This window comes from Orbicella franksi, chromosome 4 (genome assembly GCF_964199315.1).
Source record: "Orbicella franksi chromosome 4, jaOrbFran1.1, whole genome shotgun sequence".
Lineage (NCBI taxonomy): Eukaryota > Metazoa > Cnidaria > Anthozoa > Scleractinia > Merulinidae > Orbicella > Orbicella franksi.
The window spans coordinates 17,346,554-17,360,930 of record NC_138148.1 but is presented as its reverse complement, the minus strand read 5'-3'; the positions used below and the strand labels follow the sequence as shown (position 1 = coordinate 17,360,930).

General features: G+C 40.6%; 4 protein-coding genes, 1 long non-coding RNA gene and 1 pseudogene across 6 annotated transcripts in view; 2 read left to right on the top strand and 4 right to left on the bottom strand.

The window, feature by feature from the left end:
• LOC145484855 (uncharacterized) overlaps nt 1–14,377 on the top strand; it is a 137,645-nt gene that overhangs the window by 60,603 nt on the left and 62,665 nt on the right. The gene's annotated exons all lie outside the window — the stretch shown is intronic.
• Nucleotides 1–14,377, top strand: part of LOC145484895 (uncharacterized) — a 90,758-nt gene that overhangs the window by 42,185 nt on the left and 34,196 nt on the right. The window lies entirely within an intron of this gene.
• LOC145484760 (uncharacterized) lies at nt 89–2,421 on the bottom strand. The gene has a single exon (XM_081463396.1). The coding sequence runs from the start codon at nt 2,354–2,356 to the stop codon at nt 1,148–1,150; it is 1,209 nt and encodes a 402-aa protein (XP_081319522.1). The 5' UTR covers nt 2,357–2,421; the 3' UTR covers nt 89–1,147.
• LOC145484761 (uncharacterized) lies at nt 3,820–5,667 on the bottom strand. Of its 2 annotated transcripts, XM_081463398.1 has the most exons (2): nt 4,582–5,665; nt 3,820–3,857 (listed from the first exon to the last, which is right to left on the bottom strand). In XM_081463398.1, exons 1-2 carry the CDS (start codon nt 5,602–5,604, stop codon nt 3,855–3,857), a joined length of 1,026 nt encoding a protein of 341 aa, XP_081319524.1. In that variant the 5' UTR covers nt 5,605–5,665; the 3' UTR covers nt 3,820–3,854. The 2 variants fall into 2 exon arrangements, with proteins under 2 accessions (XP_081319524.1, XP_081319523.1); XM_081463397.1 differs by lacking the exon at nt 3,820–3,857 and having other exon boundaries at nt 4,374–5,667.
• On the bottom strand, nt 6,456–8,914 carry LOC145484762 (uncharacterized). Its single transcript, XM_081463399.1, has one exon. The coding sequence runs from the start codon at nt 8,850–8,852 to the stop codon at nt 7,647–7,649; it is 1,206 nt and encodes a 401-aa protein (XP_081319525.1). The 5' UTR covers nt 8,853–8,914; the 3' UTR covers nt 6,456–7,646.
• On the bottom strand, nt 10,563–12,144 carry LOC145484763 (uncharacterized; annotated as a pseudogene).

The following is a 14,377-nucleotide window of genomic DNA, read 5'->3' as shown; positions in this document are numbered from 1 at the left end:
AATAGTCAAATAATGATGCAAACATTGCCCCCAGCCCATTAGAAAGTACACTACGTGTCTTCTGATCATCTGATCTTATCACTAAGATCAATAAGACTTTAATCGTCGCTTTAGACTGAGTGGCTAGTCGCCTAAGGTCTTCTACATTGTGATAATTTATATACTATGGGTCCCTTCTTTACTCAACAACTGCCTGAATAATAACAACAAACTGGAATTCTGGAAATCTGAAAATAAAAAGCTGTTAAAACTAGAATTTAGTTAGCTTAGCAGCATCACCTGGGAGTGCAAAAAGCATTCTGTCAGCTTCACAGCTGTAGCTTTTGAAAACATTATGTCGGGGGTACCAAGACTGATGAAATTATAATGGCATAGTGATGATACCAAGGTAATAAATAACACAGGACAAGTACACGGTAGATTGCAAAAGCGTGGGAAGCAGAGAAACATAAATACCCATGGCTTATCAAATGGTAATACACTATCACAACCCAAGTGACAAAATTTAATTTTTAAAATCCTTCACAGCTCAAAGCATGTAATAAAAACAGCAAGAAGAATAGTTACGTAGCATTTGTTTGATTCTTTTAACAAACTGAGTTGCTATACAGTTCTCCTGGCAAAATAGCCACTGTCCATATTTAAGCTGAACGTCTATAAACGATGTTTCTTTCACAATGAACGTCGTAGCTAATTTAGAAATAAGGTTCTTTGAAGGCGAATAAACACTATTAAGTACTTTTTTCAGCTTCACGCTTTTTGATAACCTCTTACCGGCAAAGTCTGGTTTGAAAGGTCGAAGCCAATGAGTTTGCGTCATCGAAACTACGAAGCCTGTTTGTTTCCGAAGGCTCTAATGTTGCATTTGGATAAAAAGTTAACATGAATTATCAACGGAAATTGTCTTACACATCAATTAGTTATGATACATAACAAAGTGGAAAGTATTTTTCACAAATCAAGAATCATACATCTATTATTTCTCATAAATCTTGCACAATACCTCATAAATCAAGCCTTAGAAAACAATTGCAGAGCGGCTTTTTGTATATAAACTACTTTCTATATATATATATATATAGCTCAAACAGATGATTCACCATGTCCAGAATAATATTGCCAATCAGAAAGCTTCCGACGCTTTTATTTAGGACTCACCATATTCGCGAAAAGGTGAGTCACTGGCGAGCAGAAGAGACCAGCCTTGGAATGGCTGAACAGACACCTTCTTGTTATCGTCAGTGTAAAGAGTGAAGCCCAGCATTCCTGCCACAACAGCGGCAGTGTCTTTCACACCAGACGGGTTTTTGAGGTCGATTGGCACACTTACCAGGCCACTTGTCATCTCATCGATATCCATGGCACGTTTTTTTCCCTCCAAAAACTCGGTGATCCATCCTCTATAGTGGTACTCGCCAGGGACGAAATACATACCTGATGCGTACACATTCTCGTAGCTCATAATATGGCTCCACCATTCGCTAACCGCGCTGCCCTTGTAAGTAGCCAGCAGGTTGCTGAAAACTTTTTCGACAACATCCCACCACTCTGACGGCAAATCGAGATCATTCTCAATGGGCTCCAGCAGTGTCCGCAGTACCTTCAGTTTGGATTTTAATTTGCTCCAGTCGTCTTCAGTACCTAGCATCTCTACTGCAGGGATTCCACATCCACACTTCATACCAAAGCTGAAATACTCTTGGACTGAAGTCATCATTGTGATCTGCGAAACAATCTTCTGCACTGCAGTTGTGGTGCTGAAATCTGCTGTCATGCCATCCACGAACTCAGGCACTCTGATGTTCTCTTGTACTCCCTTCGATATTTGATCAAAGAACCAGCTGTAGTCGACAGTATAGATGCTTGTATCGGGCACTACTACCTCGATGGTTTTCTTTCCTTCGTGATCAACGAACATCTTACGAACGGACTCTTTTTTGGCGTTTCTGTCGATGGCAGAGGCGACTCGTTTAATGACACAGAACCACCAGTCATCTGGAGAGGTTCGAAGTTTCCAGTGATTATTGTATGCCGTCAAAACGGCGGCAAACAAACCACAATCTCCAATGGAATAAATTGCCTCCTCGGATCCTACAGCATTAACTACTTGTTTTGACACAGGGAGTACTGGAGGTTTCTTCACTTTAGCGCTGTTCTGCTTCCTTAGCTCATCGATGTGAAACTTGGTACGAAAGGCGTATTTGTCAATCAATTGCTTGGCTTGGCTTGGCGAAAGCTTGGAGTCGTCGAACTTAGATGGAACCAGGCTGCTATCAAGGGATATGCATTTGATATCCAATCCATGTTCCTGTTGAGTACTAATGGCAGACGACTTGAAACGGTCGTCATTTTCCATTCTGTATGCAGTCAAATTTACGAAAACTATACAATTCTTTGGCGGACAAATAAGCACACTTTAACTAGTATTGGCAGGTGTGCAAATGTTATGATTTAGTGTCCTCGCTTTCTTGAATGATAACCAATGAACTTTAAGTACTAAAATTATCAACCAATCTTGGCCGTTTTCCCAATGATAAACCGTTTCGAGCTCCACTGACCTTGAACAGGCCTTAAAACTTCCTGTTTACAGTTTTATGTCGCCCCAATATCAAGACATTGTTTAAAATGTAAGACATTGAATTATTAGACAAGATAAATGTCTGCGTCAATCGCTTTACGTTTGTCGCACGCTATTCTAAAACCTTACTAGCTCTGAAAATTGAAAAAAATCATATTCACCCCGGCACTGACGATGCGTAAATATCATATCAGCTCACTCAAATTGACACCAATCTTGACTGTTTTCGAATGATAAACAGTTTCGAACTCCACTGACCTTGAACAGGCCTTAAAACTTCCTGTTTACAGTTTTATCTCGCGTCAATTGCAAGACATTGTTTTAAACTGTAAGACATTGAAAGATAAGACATGATAAATGTCTGCGTCAATCGCTTTAGTTTATTTAGTCGCACGCTATTCTAAAACCTCCATCAAATCAGCTCACTCAAGTTGACACCAAGCCAGTAAAAACTAGATGTTTATTGATGCATAACTGCATGTACGAACCCGCAAGAACAAAAGCGTCTATTTTTGAGATAGGATTAAAAGCGTGGAATTGAAAGCCGCCCTAGTACTTCCTTATGCAAATGTGGTTCAAGAGAAATGAAGCGCATGTCGATTAAAGACGTTTACACATGTAGCAGACGTTTTTTCTAGCAAACGCCTGAATAAAAGCTAACTTATTATCTTTAGATCGAAACCAGATTCCCAGTTATGGTTCGGAGAGTGAAAACCAACATGGCAGTTTATTGAGTTCATAGCTGAGGCCATTGAGAAAGTTATCCCGAGAGGACAAAAAGCAATTACAAGAGATCTCGTGAGTAAGACTACAGGCTTATCAACAGTCTTAGCAAGAAACATTGAGACAGGAGGAACATTCAATATTCAGCTTAGAATGTATAATTAAATTCAGGGGCGATTTATTAAAAGGGTCTATACTCTTGGACTGAACTCATCGTTTTGATCAGTCTTACAGCGGATACATAACCACATTAAAAAAAGAAAACAGTAGAACATCAGCGGACGTACAAAGTTTTAATTTTATGTTCAAGCTCAATGATACAATGTAGTTAAAGTTCTATTTTGAGCAATGAAGTTCAACAACTAAAATTGTCAACCAATTTACATGTAACTGCTCTCGTATTAGTAGTGCTGGGTTCTGTTAGAAGGTTTGTTGAAGCATAACTTAATATGTGGATTGATCAGTAACATCAAAATCGTCATTTAATTTCACAACGATGTCGGTGGGTGCCCGAACACTGTAGCCAGTTCTCCAAGAGTCACTCGAAATGCGTTTACTAGAACAAAAGAAGAGAACTCAGTGCCGGATCTAGGGGAGGGGCCCGGGGGACTCACTCTCCCCTTATTTTAGGTAAAAAAAAGAAAAAATAGAAATCAGAGAAGGAAGAAAAGCCGGCAGGGCAAGCAAAACAACCGCGCTCCCCCCTCCCCCCCACCCCCGCCTTAGCTCAAGGTCTAGTTTAAAAGGTGGAAGCCAATTAGTTTGCGTCATCTGAACTACGAAGCCTTTTTGTTTCCAAGGCTCTAATGTTGCATTTTGATAAAAGTTAACATGAATTATCAAAGGAAATTGGCCTACACATAAATTACTTGTGATACATAACAAAGTGGAAAGTATTTCTCACAAATCTAGAATCATTCATCTGTTACTTGTCATAAATCTAGTACAGTACTAGTACCTCATAAATCAAGCTTGAGAAGAAAATTGCATAACCTTTTTGTATATAAACTATTGTATATCCCATACATGTAGTTCAAACAGGCGATTCACCATGTCCAGAATGGTAATCTCAATCAGAAAGCTTTCGACATCGTTATTTAAGACTCGCGGTATTCGCGAAAAGGGGAGTCACTGGCGAGCAGAAGAGACCAGCCTTGGAATGGCTGCACAGACACCTCCTTGTTCTCGTCCTTGTGGACAGTGAAGCCCAGCATTCCTGCTACAACTGCGGCAGTGTCCGTCACGCCAGACGGGTGTTTCAGGTGGATTGGAGCACTTACCAGGCCACTCGTCATTTTATTGGTATCCATGGCATATTTTTTTCCCTCCAAAAACTCGGTGATCCATCCTCTGTAACGGTACTCTCCACGGACAAGGATGCCACATGCATACTTGTTTTCGAAGCCAATAATATGACTCCACCATTCGCTGACCGGGCTACCCTGGTACGTAGCCAGAAGGTTGCTAAACACGTTTTCCACTACATCCCACCATGCTGATGGCAAATCAAGGTCGTTCTCAATGGGTTCCAGCAGTGTCCGCAATACCTTCAGTTTGGATTTTAATTTGCTCCAGTCGTCTTCAGTACCTAGCATCTCTACTGCAGGAATTCCACAGGCATACGTCACACCAAAGCGGAAATATTCTTGGACTGAAGTCATCATTGTGATCTGCGAAACAATCTTCTGCACTGCAGTTGTGGTGCTGAAATCTGCTGTCATGCCATCCACGAACTCAGGCACTCTGATGTTCTCTTGTACTCCCTTCGATATTTGATCAAAGAACCAGCTGTAGTCGACAGTATAGATGCTTGTATCGGGCACTACTACCTCGATGGTTTTCTTTCCTTCGTGATCAACGAACATCTTACGAACGGACTCTTTTTTGGCGTTTCTGTCGATGGCAGAGGCGACTCGTTTAATGACACAGAACCACCAGTCATCTGGAGAGGTTCGAAGTTTCCAGTGATTATTGTATGCCGTCAAAACGGCGGCAAACAAACCACAATCTCCAATGGAATAAATTGCCTCCTCGGATCCTACAGCATTAACTACTTGTTTTGACACAGGGAGTACTGGAGGTTTCTTCACTTTAGCGCTGTTCTGCTTCCTTAGCTCATCGATGTGAAACTTGGTACGAAAGGCGTATTTGTCAATCAATTGCTTGGCTTGGCTTGGCGAAAGCTTGGAGTCGTCGAACTTAGATGGAACCAGGCTGCTATCAAGGGATATGCATTTGATATCCAATCCATGTTCCTGTTGAGTACTAATGGCAGACGACTTGAAACGGTCGTCATTTTCCATTCTGTATGCAGTCAAATTTACGAAAACTATACAATTCTTTGGCGGACAAATAAGCACACTTTAACTAGTATTGGCAGGTGTGCAAATGTTATGATTTAGTGTCCTCGCTTTCTTGAATGATAACCAATGAACTTTAAGTACTAAAATTATCAACCAATCTTGGCCGTTTTCCCAATGATAAACCGTTTCGAGCTCCACTGACCTTGAACAGGCCTTAAAACTTCCTGTTTACAGTTTTATGTCGCCCCAATATCAAGACATTGTTTAAAATGTAAGACATTGAATTATTAGACAAGATAAATGTCTGCGTCAATCGCTTTACGTTTGTCGCACGCTATTCTAAAACCTTACTAGCTCTGAAAATTGAAAAAAATCATATTCACCCCGGCACTGACGATGCGTAAATATCATATCAGCTCACTCAAATTGACACCAATCTTGACTGTTTTCGAATGATAAACAGTTTCGAACTCCACTGACCTTGAACAGGCCTTAAAACTTCCTGTTTACAGTTTTATCTCGCGTCAATTGCAAGACATTGTTTTAAACTGTAAGACATTGAAAGATAAGACATGATAAATGTCTGCGTCAATCGCTTTAGTTTATTTAGTCGCACGCTATTCTAAAACCTCCATCAAATCAGCTCACTCAAGTTGACACCAAGCCAGTAAAAACTAGATGTTTATTGATGCATAACTGCATGTACGAACCCGCAAGAACAAAAGCGTCTATTTTTGAGATAGGATTAAAAGCGTGGAATTGAAAGCCGCCCTAGTACTTCCTTATGCAAATGTGGTTCAAGAGAAATGAAGCGCATGTCGATTAAAGACGTTTACACATGTAGCAGACGTTTTTTCTAGCAAACGCCTGAATAAAAGCTAACTTATTATCTTTAGATCGAAACCAGATTCCCAGTTATGGTTCGGAGAGTGAAAACCAACATGGCAGTTTATTGAGTTCATAGCTGAGGCCATTGAGAAAGTTATCCCGAGAGGACAAAAAGCAATTACAAGAGATCTCGTGAGTAAGACTACAGGCTTATCAACAGTCTTAGCAAGAAACATTGAGACAGGAGGAACATTCAATATTCAGCTTAGAATGTATAATTAAATTCAGGGGCGATTTATTAAAAGGGTCTATACTCTTGGACTGAACTCATCGTTTTGATCAGTCTTACAGCGGATACATAACCACATTAAAAAAAGAAAACAGTAGAACATCAGCGGACGTACAAAGTTTTAATTTTATGTTCAAGCTCAATGATACAATGTAGTTAAAGTTCTATTTTGAGCAATGAAGTTCAACAACTAAAATTGTCAACCAATTTACATGTAACTGCTCTCGTATTAGTAGTGCTGGGTTCTGTTAGAAGGTTTGTTGAAGCATAACTTAATATGTGGATTGATCAGTAACATCAAAATCGTCATTTAATTTCACAACGATGTCGGTGGGTGCCCGAACGCTGTAGCCAGTTCTCCAAGAGTCACTCGAAATGCGTTTACTAGAACAAAAGAAGAGAACTCAGTGCCGGATCTAGGGGAGGGGCCCGGGGGACTCACTCTCCCCTTATTTTAGGTAAAAAAAAGAAAAAATAGAAATCAGAGAAGGAAGAAAAGCCGGCAGGGCAAGCAAAACAACCGCGCTCCCCCCTCCCCCCCACCCCCGCCTTAGCTCAAGGTCTAGTTTAAAAGGTGGAAGCCAATTAGTTTGCGTCATCTGAACTACGAAGCCTTTTTGTTTCCAAGGCTCTAATGTTGCATTTTGATAAAAGTTAACATGAATTATCAAAGGAAATTGGCCTACACATAAATTACTTGTGATACATAACAAAGTGGAAAGTATTTCTCACAAATCTAGAATCATTCATCTGTTACTTGTCATAAATCTAGTACAGTACTAGTACCTCATAAATCAAGCTTGAGAAGAAAATTGCATAACCTTTTTGTATATAAACTATTGTATATCCCATACATGTAGTTCAAACAGATGATTCACCATGTCCAGAATGGTAATCTCAATCAGAAAGCTTTCGACATCGTTATTTAAGACTCGCGGTATTCGCGAAAAGGGGAGTCACTGGCGAGCAGAAGAGACCAGCCTTGGAATGGCTGCACAGACACCTCCTTGTTCTCGTCCTTGTGGACAGTGAAGCCCAGCATTCCTGCTACAACTGCGGCAGTGTCCGTCACGCCAGACGGGTGTTTCAGGTGGATTGGAGCACTTACCAGGCCACTCGTCATTTTATTGGTATCCATGGCATATTTTTTTCCCTCCAAAAACTCGGTGATCCATCCTCTGTAACGGTACTCTCCACGGACAAGGATGCCACATGCATACTTGTTTTCGAAGCCAATAATATGACTCCACCATTCGCTGACCGGGCTACCCTGGTACGTAGCCAGAAGGTTGCTAAACACGTTTTCCACTACATCCCACCATGCTGATGGCAAATCAAGGTCGTTCTCAATGGGTTCCAGCAGTGTCCGCAATACCTTCAGTTTGGATTTTAATTTGCTCCAGTCGTCTTCAGTACCTAGCATCTCTACTGCAGGAATTCCACAGGCATACGTCACACCAAAGCGGAAATATTCTTGGACTGAAGTCATCATTGTGATCTGCGAAACAATCTTCTGCACTGCAGTTGTGGTGCTGAAATCTGCTGTCATGCCATCCACGAACTCAGGCACTCTGATGTTCTCTTGTACTCCCTTCGATATTTGATCAAAGAACCAGCTGTAGTCGACAGTATAGATGCTTGTATCGGGCACTACTACCTCGATGGTTTTCTTTCCTTCGTGATCAACGAACATCTTACGAACGGACTCTTTTTTGGCGTTTCTGTCGATGGCAGAGGCGACTCGTTTAATGACACAGAACCACCAGTCATCTGGAGAGGTTCGAAGTTTCCAGTGATTATTGTATGCCGTCAAAACGGCGGCAAACAAACCACAATCTCCAATGGAATAAATTGCCTCCTCGGATCCTACAGCATTAACTACTTGTTTTGACACAGGGAGTACTGGAGGTTTCTTCACTTTAGCGCTGTTCTGCTTCCTTAGCTCATCGATGTGAAACTTGGTACGAAAGGCGTATTTGTCAATCAATTGCTTGGCTTGGCTTGGCGAAAGCTTGGAGTCGTCGAACTTAGATGGAACCAGGCTGCTATCAAGGGATATGCATTTGATATCCAATCCATGTTCCTGTTGAGTACTAATGGCAGACGACTTGAAACGGTCGTCATTTTCCATTCTGTATGCAGTCAAATTTACGAAAACTATACAATTCTTTGGCGGACAAATAAGCACACTTTAACTAGTATTGGCAGGTGTGCAAATGTTATGATTTAGTGTCCTCGCTTTCTTGAATGATAACCAATGAACTTTAAGTACTAAAATTATCAACCAATCTTGGCCGTTTTCCCAATGATAAACCGTTTCGAGCTCCACTGACCTTGAACAGGCCTTAAAACTTCCTGTTTACAGTTTTATGTCGCCCCAATATCAAGACATTGTTTAAAATGTAAGACATTGAATTATTAGACAAGATAAATGTCTGCGTCAATCGCTTTACGTTTGTCGCACGCTATTCTAAAACCTTACTAGCTCTGAAAATTGAAAAAAATCATATTCACCCCGGCACTGACGATGCGTAAATATCATATCAGCTCACTCAAATTGACACCAATCTTGACTGTTTTCGAATGATAAACAGTTTCGAACTCCACTGACCTTGAACAGGCCTTAAAACTTCCTGTTTACAGTTTTATCTCGCGTCAATTGCAAGACATTGTTTTAAACTGTAAGACATTGAAAGATAAGACATGATAAATGTCTGCGTCAATCGCTTTAGTTTATTTAGTCGCACGCTATTCTAAAACCTCCATCAAATCAGCTCACTCAAGTTGACACCAAGCCAGTAAAAACTAGATGTTTATTGATGCATAACTGCATGTACGAACCCGCAAGAACAAAAGCGTCTATTTTTGAGATAGGATTAAAAGCGTGGAATTGAAAGCCGCCCTAGTACTTCCTTATGCAAATGTGGTTCAAGAGAAATGAAGCGCATGTCGATTAAAGACGTTTACACATGTAGCAGACGTTTTTTCTAGCAAACGCCTGAATAAAAGCTAACTTATTATCTTTAGATCGAAACCAGATTCCCAGTTATGGTTCGGAGAGTGAAAACCAACATGGCAGTTTATTGAGTTCATAGCTGAGGCCATTGAGAAAGTTATCCCGAGAGGACAAAAAGCAATTACAAGAGATCTCGTGAGTAAGACTACAGGCTTATCAACAGTCTTAGCAAGAAACATTGAGACAGGAGGAACATTCAATATTCAGCTTAGAATGTATAATTAAATTCAGGGGCGATTTATTAAAAGGGTCTATACTCTTGGACTGAACTCATCGTTTTGATCAGTCTTACAGCGGATACATAACCACATTAAAAAAAGAAAACAGTAGAACATCAGCGGACGTACAAAGTTTTAATTTTATGTTCAAGCTCAATGATACAATGTAGTTAAAGTTCTATTTTGAGCAATGAAGTTCAACAACTAAAATTGTCAACCAATTTACATGTAACTGCTCTCGTATTAGTAGTGCTGGGTTCTGTTAGAAGGTTTGTTGAAGCATAACTTAATATGTGGATTGATCAGTAACATCAAAATCGTCATTTAATTTCACAACGATGTCGGTGGGTGCCCGAACGCTGTAGCCAGTTCTCCAAGAGTCACTCGAAATGCGTTTACTAGAACAAAAGAAGAGAACTCAGTGCCGGATCTAGGGGAGGGGCCCGGGGGACTCACTCTCCCCTTATTTTAGGTAAAAAAAAGAAAAAATAGAAATCAGAGAAGGAAGAAAAGCCGGCAGGGCAAGCAAAACAACCGCGCTCCCCCCTCCCCCCCACCCCCGCCTTAGCTCAAGGTCTAGTTTAAAAGGTGGAAGCCAATTAGTTTGCGTCATCTGAACTACGAAGCCTTTTTGTTTCCAAGGCTCTAATGTTGCATTTTGATAAAAGTTAACATGAATTATCAAAGGAAATTGGCCTACACATAAATTACTTGTGATACATAACAAAGTGGAAAGTATTTCTCACAAATCTAGAATCATTCATCTGTTACTTGTCATAAATCTAGTACAGTACTAGTACCTCATAAATCAAGCTTGAGAAGAAAATTGCATAACCTTTTTGTATATAAACTATTGTATATCCCATACATGTAGTTCAAACAGATGATTCACCATGTCCAGAATGGTAATCTCAATCAGAAAGCTTTCGACATCGTTATTTAAGACTCGCGGTATTCGCGAAAAGGGGAGTCACTGGCGAGCAGAAGAGACCAGCCTTGGAATGGCTGCACAGACACCTCCTTGTTCTCGTCCTTGTGGACAGTGAAGCCCAGCATTCCTGCTACAACTGCGGCAGTGTCCGTCACGCCAGACGGGTGTTTGAGGTGGATTGGCACACTTACTAGGCCACTTGTCATCTCATCGATATCCAGGACATGTTTTTATCCCTCCAAAAACTCGGTGATCCATCCTCTGTAACGGTACTCGCCAGGGAAATACATGCCACATGCGTACATGTTCTCGAAGCCCATAATATGACTCTACCATTCGCTAGCCGCGCTGCCCTTGTAAGTAGCCAGAAGATTGGTAAACACGTTTTCCACTACATCCCACCATGCTGATGGCAAATCAAGGTCGTTTTCTATGGGTTCCAGCAGTGTTCGAAGTACCTTCAGTTTGGATTTTAATTTGCTCCAGTCGTCTTCAGTACCTAGCATCTCTACTGCAGGAATTCCACACGCATACGTCACACCAAAGCGGAAATATTCTTGGACTGAAGTCATCATTGTGATCTGCGAAACAATCTTCTGCACTGCAGTTGTGGTGCTGAAATCTGCCGTCATGCCATCCACGAACTCAGGCGCTCTGATATTCTCTTGTACTCCCTTCGATATTTGATCAAAGAACCAGCTGTAGTCGGCAGTATAGATGCTTGTATCGGGCAATACTACCTCGATGGTTTTCTTTCCTTCGTGGTCAACGAACATCTTACGAACAGACTCTTTTTTGGCGTTTCTGTCGATGGCGCAGGCGACTCGTTTAATAACACAGAACCACCAGTCATCTGGAGAGGTTCGTAGTTTCCAGTGGTTATTGTATGCTGTCAGAACGGCGGCAAACCAAATGAACGGCAATCTCCAATGGAATAAATTGCCTCCTCGGATCCTACAGCATTAACTACTTGTTTCGACACGGGGAGTCTTGGAGCTTTCTTTACTTTTCCGCTGTTCTGCTCCCTCAGCTCATCGATGTGACACTTCGTACTAAAAGCAGATTTGTCAATCAATTGCTTGGCTTGGTTTGGCAAAAGCTTGCTGTCGTGGAACTTAGATGGAACCAGGTTGCTATTAAGGGATATGCATTCGATATCCAATCCATCATTAGGTTTAGTACTAATAACAGACGACTTTAAACGGTCGTTTTCCATTCTGTATGCAGCGAAATTTACGAAAAAGATCAATTCTTTGGCGGATAAATAATCACTCTTAAACAAGTATTGGCCGATGTGCAAATTTTATGATTAAGTGTCCTTGCTTTTTTCGAATGATAACCAATGAACTTTAAGTACTAAAATTATCAACCAATCTTGACTGTTTTCGAATGATAAACAGTTTCGAACTCCACTGACCTTGAACAGGCCTTAAAACTTCCTGTTTACAGTTTTATGTCGCGTCAATTGCAAGACATTGTTTTAAACTGTAAGACATTGAAAGATAAGACATGATAAATGTCTGCGTCAATCGCTTTAGTTTATTTAGTCGCACGCTATTCTAAAACCTCCATCAAATCAGCTCACTCAAGTTGACACCAAGCCAGTAAAAACTAGATGTTTATTGTAGCATAACTGCATGTATGAACCCGCAAGAACAAAACCGTCTATTTTTGAGATAAGCTTTTAAGCGTGAAATTGAAAGCCGCCCTATAGTACTTCCTTATGGAAATGTGGTTCAAGAGAAATGAAACGCATGCCGATTAAAGACGGTTATACGTGTAGCTGAAGTTTTTTCTAGCAAACTCCTGAATAAAAGCTAACTTATTATCTTTAGATCGAAACCAGTTCCCAGTTATGGTTCGGAGAGTGAAAACCAACATGGCAGTTTATTGAGTTCATAGCTGAGGCCATTGAGAAAGTTATCCCGAGAGGACAAAAAGCAATTACAAGAGATCTCGTGAGTAAGACACTACAGGCTTATCAACAAGCTCAGCAAAAACCATTGAGACAGGAGGAATATTCAACCAACTGTGATTTAGAACACTTAGCCCCACAGTGAAATGCGAGAATTTGGCTAGCTCCATGAGTAAGCAAGAAAAACGGAATCCTGGACTGTGATTGGCTACCCGAGCCGGCAAGATAGCGCTATCTCGCCCGCTCAATATTACCCGGTGTGTCCCGCAAAAAGATAGTGCTCTTTTTCCATATAATAAATCCTTTATTGACCAAGCTTGTTCGGTCAAGATCACCGGATATTGACCTGGTTCTTTTTTTCGTGTTTCAGTGGCCATTAAAAAGCCATTTTGACCAAACAAGCTCGATTAATAACCCATACATACTTGTTATAAAGCCAGACAGATGTGTAGTCTTATCTGATCTTAAAGAATATCAAAGGTCCAACCAAAAGGAACACATACTTCCACACAAGTCAGCTTAACGGCCCGGGCCAAAGTCATCACGAGTCGATTTGTCCGAATTTAAGACTGAACATGATCTATTGCAAAAGAAATTGCTAAATCTTTCTTTGTTGGTCTACTTTTTGTCATTTATTACATCAAACGTTTATCTTTCGTAGTCCCGAGTAAAATTCGTTAGCCTTTGGAACAAAGCTTGGGGCGTTGAAAGGCAACTTTCACAGAAATACCATTTTTTACGAAGATAGTTTTCTTTCCGTTTTCTTTAACTCGTTTCTTTTCCTTCTTTTCTTTTTTTTTCGTTTCTTTTCATTTCTTTTCTTTTCTAAACCTCTGAGATCGATCCACCTTCACTCTATTACAAGGGAGAAACCGTTTTGATTTAAGTCCCTGTCTCTGTATAAATCAGGCTCGATAGGCTGATAAACAGTAAACTCGACAGAACTTTATTCTGAGAACGAAGCAATGCTACACGGCCATGATGTAAGAACGAGCAACAACTCGAACACACGGTCGAAATTACTGCTGATTGGCTGACCTAGACAATTGACATATCGTCACAGTCTCAAAGAAATTAATTAAGGGAAAGAAAAACTCGTTTAGCCGCATGACGCGGGACGGGACATCATAACGTGATGCGTGATTTTTACAAGTAGGCGATGCATGATTTACCAATTAGATTTCCGTGATAACTCAACGTTCTTTGGAATAGAAGGATACCATTCATTTAAAGTAATAGTAAATAGAGTCTTAAAAAAAGATTAATAAACCGTGGCAGACGTGATACCATTTCGTGGTCTGTTTCGTTCTTTTCTTGACCTCTGATGTCTTTGACCTTTGTTAATCTTCATAACACTATAGATCCAAACAATTGCGACACAATAGGAATAAGTCAATTGCAAATAGTTAAACTTTGCACAAGACTATGAGCTTCAGCGGAATTTTTTGCCAATTTTGTGGACCGATCATTTTTGGCAGTGCATCAGACCATTTCCAAATCCGACTATCGTATGAAAGGTCTGAAAGAAAGTCGTCCCAAACAGTTGAAACTATAAGAGACGCTAGAGTTTGGTGTC